The sequence below is a fragment of the Phocoena sinus genome, chromosome 15 (assembly GCF_008692025.1).
Source record: "Phocoena sinus isolate mPhoSin1 chromosome 15, mPhoSin1.pri, whole genome shotgun sequence".
Lineage (NCBI taxonomy): Eukaryota > Metazoa > Chordata > Mammalia > Artiodactyla > Phocoenidae > Phocoena > Phocoena sinus.
Genome location: NC_045777.1, coordinates 79,866,645 through 79,875,862, shown reverse-complemented (window position 1 = coordinate 79,875,862; position 9,218 = coordinate 79,866,645). Strand labels below are relative to the sequence as shown.

General features: G+C 56.9%; 1 protein-coding gene across 1 annotated transcript; it reads right to left on the bottom strand.

Annotated features, from left to right (window-relative positions):
• Window positions 1-1,603: 1,603 nt before the first annotated feature.
• Window positions 1,604-8,776, bottom strand: ZP3 (zona pellucida glycoprotein 3). The gene is made up of 8 exons (XM_032605806.1): window positions 8,451-8,776; window positions 6,340-6,458; window positions 5,525-5,628; window positions 5,271-5,448; window positions 5,058-5,175; window positions 2,435-2,526; window positions 2,174-2,301; window positions 1,604-1,834 (listed from the first exon to the last, which is right to left on the bottom strand). Exons 1-8 carry the CDS (start codon window positions 8,757-8,759, stop codon window positions 1,617-1,619), a joined length of 1,266 nt encoding a protein of 421 aa, XP_032461697.1. The 5' UTR covers window positions 8,760-8,776; the 3' UTR covers window positions 1,604-1,616.
• Between the last annotated feature and the right edge of the window lie 442 nt (window positions 8,777-9,218).

The window sequence follows — 9,218 nt, the reverse complement described above, 5'->3', positions numbered from 1 at the left end:
GACAGGCCATCTGGCCCAGGGGTCGTGCTGTGTGACCCAGGATCCCACCAAGTGCTCAGTAACTCAGTCTTCAGACAGTCCCATCTTACAGATGAAGTGACCTGCCAGCCCGGCCGTGGCAGGGAGCCAGGCTGGCTTTTTGTCAGCCTCCAGGTTTTACTCGGCTGCTCGGTCGATCTCCCTGACAGAGACGGCCCATCCATGGCACTCAGCCCTTCAGTGGCTCTTTTGCATGTTATCAGCCCTATGTGGCCAGCCTCTCCGCTCTCCCCCTTACTGGACATCCAGGTCCTCTATTTCTACAGCCACAGGTTCTCACCATCCTCTCCTCCCTCCACACCCACCTCCCCCATTTTGCCCAGCTAGGACCTGCTCGTTGTTTGAGGATTTGCTCCAGGATCACCACCTCCAGGAAGCCCACGCTTTCTACCCCTGAGTCTTTTACTCCCGTACAGCACACCTGATGGGGGCGGGGGACAGGATTCCTTCTTGATGGAACTCCGCTGGCCCAGAGTACTTCACACACCTGAATCAGTTGGGGATTTTGTTGAGATGCAGATTCTTAGGTCTGGGATGGGGCCCCAAACTCTGCCTTTCCCACAGATCCCCAGGTGATGCCCAAAGGTGTTCACAAAACCATGCTTGGAGGGGAAGGACCTAGGCCTTCCTGTACTTCTGAGGCCCAGAATCGCACAGATCTTGCTCTGAACATATTTAAGTGCCATTTGACTCCAATCAGTTTATGCCTAACAGCCCTGCCCAGCAGGTACCAGCCCCGTTTTGCCCCCAAGGATGCCCAGGCTCACAGCAGGTGACTAGCAAAGCTGCGATTCCACGGTGAAGGAGATCTTTACCCAGTGAGAATGAGTCGCAGCCGGTGGTGAGGTTGGGGAGCTAAGGACCAGCCGATGGTGGGGACGTCATGGCCCTCAACAGCGGGAGCATGGCCACCTCCCCTGGAGAGGGGCCACAAGCTTCCTGGGCACCACCGGGGCACCATTCCCTTGCTAAGCACTCCCAGAGGCTGTGGCCAGGGCCTGGGGGAGCACGGCAGCTTCTTGTGGGGGAGTGATGAAAGTGGGGGAGGCCAAGAGGCAGCTCCCCTCCGTCACAGGAAGCCCTGAAGCATCCGCAGCTGGTGACTTGGCCATGACACTCATCCCCCAGAAGGGCTCCCCTACAGCAACTTCAGGTCCCAGGTGACCAATGCCCTAGACCATCAGGCTTCTAGCACGTGGACATGTGGCTTCGTGCCTGCTGCCATTAGGGAAGGCGACTACAGGTCCTTTCCTCCCTGTCCCCAGCCCTGGCATCAGATCCATAGGGCCCAGAGCCAGGACCCTCTGGCCCCCTAGAAGCGGGGCTGGCAGGGCCCACCCTACTTTAGCCCCCAACACCTCTCATCTTGGCCTCCTTGGAGATGTGGGATTATACCTGCCCTGGGAAGACAAGCCCCACCCGCTCTGATACACAGACTTGCTAAAGACACAATGGCACTTCAATCTCGCTGCTTGCACCCACGACCCTGTTACAGTCCACCCTCCGCCCCTTCACAGCCCTTCCCAATTCACCCCTATCTAGTTACTGTGCCACACCCCAGAGGTCACTTTCTTCTTTTATTGGGAAGCAGACACAGGGCACACGGGGTGGGAAGCAGCCCGACGCTTCCCCATGAAACCCAGGACGATGGTGGCCAGAGTCAGGGACACCACAGTGGCCAGGCCTAAGCCCAGCATCACCGAGGGGGGAGAGGAGGTGGACCCTTCCACACTGTGGTCTCTAGTCTTCCCCAGGAAGATCAGTGGCCCCACTGTGACATCTGCTTCTTCTGTCACTGAAAGACAAGACATCCAAGGGTCACCTTAGTCCGTACACAGGAGTCAGGTTAGGGGTTTGGGGTTGCTCAGTGGGTTCTAGACCAGTAGGTTTAGTTCTAACAGCTGCATTATTCTTCCACACCCCTGATTATGTGTCATGACTCCAGGATGACTACAGAATGGCCCCGGCCGACAGCAGGGTGAATGAAGGCTTGGGGCCTCTCTCACTTAGCCCCGAAATGGCATCCCCCTAGGGGTAAGCAGCCTTAAATGGGGAACAAGTGTCACCCTAGAGTGACATCCAGTGCCCTAGACCGAGGGGAGGGCAATAGACCTGAGGCCCTATGGAAACCTACCATGCCTGCGACTGCGGGGAACAGACTGTCCCTCCAGGTGGCGCAGCCTCCTGGAACTGCCTGATACGCCACAGCTCCCCTTGTTACAGCATCGACAGATATCAACAGGGCCTTCTACCGGGGACCATCTGAGAGGGAAAGACACAAGGGTCAGACGGCTGTGCAGTCTGCAGGAAGAGGTTTGCCGACAGTAGGCACCTTGGGGGAATCAACAGGAGCGTGGCCACTTTGCTACCCCCGTTATGTCCAATCTGGTCTTACCTATTGGAGGACTTGCTGAAGGAACAGGCCTTGCTTATTTGGTCCGGGACTTGGTCAACCGGAGTGACCTTCAGGTGGCAGGTGATATAGATCTGGAAATAAGAGCAGCTGTTACGAGGTGGAGTTCTAGGCAGTGCAGTGACTAGTAAGCCAGTTCTTCTCTAACCCTTAACCCTTGACGGGGAGGGGAAGCCTACTTTAGAGATGGGATAGTGCAGGCTCAGAGGTTAACCCTCCTCAAACGTCAGAGCAAGTCACAAATTGGATTCTAAATCGGCACCATCATCTTTATTCCTCTGGTCTTTCCCCTACTTTTCCAATCACTTAGCATGCCTAAGCCCCGGGGCCCATTAAGTCAGAACCTCAGGGACAGGAAATCAAGTCCACAAGGGCCAAAATCCCACCCGGCCAGCTGGAGTGGGGGGGATTTTGACAAAACCAGAGCTCAGGTCAGCCTGCATCCTTTTGGAAGAGGTCCCCACAGTCAGAGGTCCCCCTTCATACTTCAGGGTCTCAACACACACATGCACACACACCCCAAATCCTGCAAAGAAACCGAGGTGCCACAGCCTTTCCTAAAGCCTACTGCAGAACCACAAGCCTCGGCCGCCACCTAGTGGCCAAGCGTGCCCACAGGGTAACCGTTTCGGAAACTTGAACCAGCCCGGTTGCACTTCTGGCTGCCTCTGCCTTTCATCTGCACACACACCCCAGCCCCCTCACCAAAGAAGGGCTTCCGGGTCCCTTAGTGTTCCCACTCCAGGAAGGGAACCGCTTTGAGCCTCAGCTTCTTCCCAGAACATATCGCTGATGCTAACTGGGGCCTCAGATCCCAGGGTGGTTCCTCGTTAGCTTTCTCTCTTGTGCCGCAGCTGCGCCATCCGCCAAGCCACCTGCCCACCTTTGAGGGAGAGCCCTCCGAGAGCTCAAGGCTGCCTTCCGTTGATCAGGATCGTCCTCTGATCTTAGTCACCCCCACCCCATCCCTGGAGAGGCAGATGCCCGCTCAAGAGTCACCCATGCTGATGGCCACCACCTGTGTGAAGCCTCATCCCCCTCCTTCCTCACCCCTGGACCACCTGCGAGATCGATTCCCTACCCCAACCAGCATCTTCTACCCTAGGCCCCCCAGGGTCACCGATCTGGGCACTGGCACCCTTCCCGAGTCTATTTTCTTTTATCCCCAGCCCCATTCAACCCAGGACCCGCCATCAGAAAGCTCCAGGACGTCTCCCAGTAGCTTCAGTTGTGCCCTCCCTTCTATCTGTCTACCACCTGTAGCAGATAACTTCTGTTCTCCAAACAGGACTTCTGGGTATGGTGAGGTAGCATCAGCGAAGTCTAAAAATTCACACCGCTCGTCCCTCAATGCCAGCCAGCCACGTAAGCCTCTGGTTTGGCGGTTTGTAAACCTAGCTGCTTATTAGACGCGCCAGGGGGCTTAAATATCTTCTGATGCATTTCTAAATAAAGAGACTAGTGGCTAGGTATGGTGAGATACTAGTGGTAGAACCTAGTTGGTAGGTACATAGCTGTTTGCTGTGAAATTCTTTTGGCTTCACTTTTGAAGATTTTAAGAAACTGGAAAAGTTGATGCCAGGCCCCACCTCGATGCCAGGCCCCACCTCAGTTAAATGAAAATATATGGGAGGTATCAGTATTTTGATGACCCTTAGGTGGTTAGTACAGAGCCAGAGCTGAAAATCCCTGCTTTAGTCACTAATCCTTCCTGACCAGCTATTCCAAATTTCACATCCTCCCAATCCTATCTCAGGAAACTTGTTTAAAACCTTCTTGATTTTCGTTTGTAAGATTCTACCAGCACTTTCTGGCTAGAGGCCAGTCCTACCTGTGCTTCCTGCCCAGCCATCACGAGTGATCCACGTTTTAGCTCCCTCCCCCCTCTGCCACCCTTAGTGTCAAGTTGAGCTTCCTAGCTTAGTGGTTCTCAAAGGGTGGACCCCAGAGCAGCAGCATCACCAGGACCTGGAAACTTATTAGGAATGCAGATTTCAGGCTCCACTCCAAACCTTCTGAACCAAACCCTGGGCGGGGGGCCCAGTGGTCTCTTTCAACAAGCCCTCCAGGTGATGCTGATGCACTCAGGTTTCAAAAAGTCACAGGTCTAGCCTATGATCAAGTTCGAGAGGCTACCTAGCGTGAAAAGTTCACCCCTGCTTCCCTTGCCCTTCTGGAAAGCCTCCAGGAAGGCTGACACCTGCTCTTATTAAGTCCTTTTACTCAACCCATCTGGGTTCTGGCCCTGCTGACCTTGGTGAGGACAAAGTCAGTGACTTGGTCATCAGACGCTGCATGGTTGGTGCTCATCCGATGTGAGCTGTCAGCTAGGTCTCCTGCGCTCCTATTCTCCTAGTTCGTTCTCTTTCCAGGATCCCTGAATTTCTCCATCCTTCATGGATTTTCTACCGGCCTCTTAGGGCCTGTGCCTTCCCAAAGATCTCACTAGAGCCCATGGCTTTTTCTACTTGATAAGTTACTAGGATAGGGCAGAACTATTAAATCAGCGCTTAAGGGGACAGCTAGTGAGTGACCACACCGGCTAGTAAGCCTGGTCAGCCTGACCCCATGAGTTCAGCCTTATTCCAGGCTCTTAAGCCATTACCGTGTTTCTGGAGTCATCAGCAAAGTGGAACACATCCACTGTGAACTGGAGGGTCTCTGGTCTGGGTCTGGGTGCTTTGAAAGCAGATGAGGCATCGGTGAGACCGTCCACGAGACAACTTGAAAGAGAACAAGAGAAACACAGTTAAAGATTGAGGAGGGTGACACAGGTCGTGTTGCACAAGCGTTGCCTAGAGAGGTAGCCCAGCCTTACCCGTGGAAGTCCACGATGGTGTGATAAGGGGAGGTGTTCCAGTCCGGCGTCAGCGTGGCCACACAGTGGTCCACGAACACTCGCAGGGGCACGTGGCTGCCGGTGTGGACTTGGGCCTGGAGGTGGGCTCTGTCTCCCAGCTGGAAGGTGGGCGTCGTCTTCTCGGTGCTCCAGTTCTCTGCAAGGCATGGCCAGGGTGAGGGTCTGCCAGAGCGCCCCCTGCTGGCTGTCCCCTCCCAACTCTCCTTGCTCACCCTCCATCAGGCGCAGAGAGAAAACCAACTTCTCCTCCGAGAACATCGTGGTCCTGAAGGGCACCCAGGTGGGCAGGATGGCCCAGCTGCTCACGTTGCCCTGCCTGGGAAGAGAACAGCAGCCGTCCACACCTGGCCCGGGGCTCCAGGTCCCTGGGCTGCAGCCCCTACTAGTGACACGCTGCCCTCCTCTGGGGTGTGTACGGTTCTGCCCAGATGTGTCTGCCCTCTGTCCGAGGCCCCCCTCTCCAGGATCTTGTTCTGGGAAGCCCTTCCACACATGCCTCATCCCTGGTTTCCTCGTGGTATCAACACCATCTCCCCTCCCCACTCCCAGATAGGAGGGCAGGGTTCAAGGCCTTCACACTCCGCCCAGCACAGGGCCAGGTGTTGTAGTTATAAACCATTCGCCCTGTCCTCCCACCTCGATGCCCCAGTTCACAGGCACATGCTTCATGCTGGGGCCTCCCCACTCTTGCTCAGCCGCTGCGGGAAAGCCAGAGGGAGGGAGCAGGTTGTGACGGCCAGAGTCAGAGCCTGGCACCCACCCCTGCGCTACTGAAAGACCACTTCTGAGCTCTGAGGGCGCCAGTGGCCGGGCAGCCTCGCAGCTTCCACCAAGAGGCAGCTGTGGCCCGGACCAATTTCAGAGGCTCAGAGCAGAGGCAGCAGGCCCTCCCTTCCCACCAGAACTGAGGGCAGTGACCGCAGCCCAAGCACCTCCCCCTCCTCACAGCTAGATGCTGCCAGGAGGCTGACGTGCCTGCCGAGGGACCTCTGTGCCAGGGGCAGCAACAGGCCCATCCCACACGGACCTGGGGTAGCGGCACTCGATGGGGACCTCCGCGCGGTTAGTCCTCAGGATGGACAGGTTTCCCACAGGGCGGGGGTCATGGAACAGGAAGGTGCTGTACACCAGGGCGTCCTCGGTCACCTGAGGGAAAGGGGAGGGGTTAACTCTCCCAGCATCACCTGCCCTGATGTGCCCGGCCAGGGGCAGGAGGGCCATCCGCTGGTGGTGGAGAGAACACAGGCCCTGGGGTCAAAGCCTGCTCTGCCACTGACAACGTGGGAGAGCCTGGACAGGCACCCGCTTCGCACCTCTTTTCACCCCAAAGTGGTGACACCACCGCAGGGAGTCTGGATCAGCTCCGTGTCATCACCAAGCAGCACCCAATGACCAGAGACATCGGGTGTTTGCTCCCTTCTCAGACCGCTGCCCTCACCCGACCCTAATACACATACACACACACACACACACACACACACACACACACACACACACACACACACACACACACCACTTCCTCTTCCAGGAGAGGCCTGAGGCCAAGAAAGCCTCCAGGAAGAGGCGAGAAACTTCCAGGAATTTTAACTCACTGCCACAGCAGTTACTACCTAACTCGCCCTCCCTCTTCTGACTTATTCTCAAGCCCATTTCACAGAAGGGGAAGCTGGTTTTTAGCGGTTTCCTGAGGCCGGAAGAGCACAAGCAGGTGCCGCTGGGGCAGTTTGCAGCACCTGCCCCCCGACCCCGGCCCCCCAGTGAACGGCTGCCTGGCCCTGCCCTCCGCCCGCTCACACCTCACTGTCTATCAGCGAGGGCCCCAGGTGGAGTGGCTGCATATACGGGGGACCCAGTGCAAAGTGAAAGCGTGGGGCTCCTTGTTCAAAAGGAAAGAATTTCAGGACAGCAGAGCATCCCTAAACCGAGTGTGGGCCCCAAGAACCGGCACAGGTAGCGTTCCCAGGAAGCCGCCCCATCCCTGCAGGATTCTCGTCTGGCGAGACCGGGCAACATTGTCCTGGGGACAGGCGTCATCAGGCCGTGCTCCACGGTGGAGTCAGCTGGGGATCTAAAAGCTACTGATGTCTGTCCCCACCTCCATTCCGCTTTAAGGTGGGCTGTGGGAATCAGGAGTTTTAACCACTCCCCAGGTGATTCTAATGCCCCAAGGCTGGGAGTTACTAAATTAGGATTATTCCTTAACTCCTGCGGCCTCCCTATGCTCTCCCCAGGGAAACAAGGCCCAGGAGGCTTCGAGGACAGCCCTGGGCACCACACTGAGACCAGAGCCCCAGAGGAGGACTCCGGGGGCTGATGGTGCTTCAAGGCCAGGTGGGCAGGGGGGCATGACAGAGGGGAGGACAGGCTCTCTGAGCCGGAGCAGAAGTCGTTCCAGGGAATCGTGCACCAGCTGGGCCCGGTCAGGCCCTGCCTTGCTGAAAGGCCCCTCCTCTAGTCTGAGGCTCTGCCCCTCCCCACTCTCCTTGGGAGGCGTCTGGCCCGAATATCACTCAGCTCTCTTCCTGTACGTGCCCCCTACTTGAGACTGCTCCTATGCGACCCACTTTGAGCCTCTTCGACACAGACGAACACGATGCCCTTTGCCCCCTCCCTCAACATCACTTTTAGTTCAAGGCTTCAAAGCCATTAAACATGAATGAGGGATGCCAAAATTCTGGTGTTTTTTTTCTGAGATGACTTCCGAGCTTTCTGAGGTGTCAAAGCTCATCTCTTCCATACAAATTTCTAGGGCCCCTCACAAGTGCTGGGCTACCCACAGGGGATCCTATCACACCCTCCTCCCCTACATCAGCTACATCTCTCCTGGACGCCCTCCAGGGGTTCATAAATCCTCAGGAATCGGAGCGGAGGTGCCCAGTCTGTCCCAAAGGGCACTGCCACCTCTGGACTGCAGCCCACCTCCCCAGCTTAGGCAACTAGAGGCAGGAACTCCCCCGCATCCCCATGCCACTGAGGCCCAGCTTCAGGCCTCAACTACTCCAGCCACCCGACCCCACAAATGAAAGGAATTCACCCCAGCCCAGCCTGACACCAGCTCTGCATCCACACTCCCCATCACCGGCCCCCTCCCAGGTCATCCCACCGAGGCCGGGGCTGCCGAGGGGGCCCAAGCCTCACCCGCACACTGTTGCCGCATGCGTGCAGCCCAGCCTCAAACCTGACCACGGTATCTGTGTCCACAGAGAACAGCGGCTCACAGCTGTCAGGGCCCAGGGTAAGGTCTGCAGGCCTGATGAGCTTCCCGGTGCCAAAAAGGTCTTTGCTGACAGTAACCACCAGCTGGTCCTCCTGACACTCCACCATCACGGCGGGTGGCTTCGATGGCATGAGATGTTGGGATTCATCATGCCAGACGGACCGGGGGTTGCACAGCTCCAGACTCCCCCAGAGCAGAAGGCAGACAAAGAGTCTATAGCTCGGCCCCATGGTGCCTACGAAGCCGCTCCCACTGGCAACTCCGGGGCAGGCACCACCCCGCCATCTTATACCCCGGATGATGGTTACTCACACCTGGGCTCCCAGTTGCCTCCCTTCCCCAGCCAATCCAGTGGGCTTAGGCCTCTGCTGCTCAAAGTGGCTCCCAGTCCTGCAGCATCGGCCTCACCTGGGAGTTTGTTAGAAATGCAGACTCTGGGACTTCCCTGGCTGTCCAGTGGTTAGGACCCCACGCTGCCACTGAGGGGGGGACCAGGTTCGATCCCTAGCTGGGGAATGAAGATGCTGCAAGTCGCGTGGCACGCCGCCCCCCTCAAAAAAAGGAAATGCAGACTCTCAGCCACAGCCCAGGATGACTGAGTCAGGATCTGATTGTTTGCTATCTCCCCACGTGATGTGTATTCACATTAAGGTTTGGCAGCCTGGTCAGTCATAACTTCTCACCCCTTC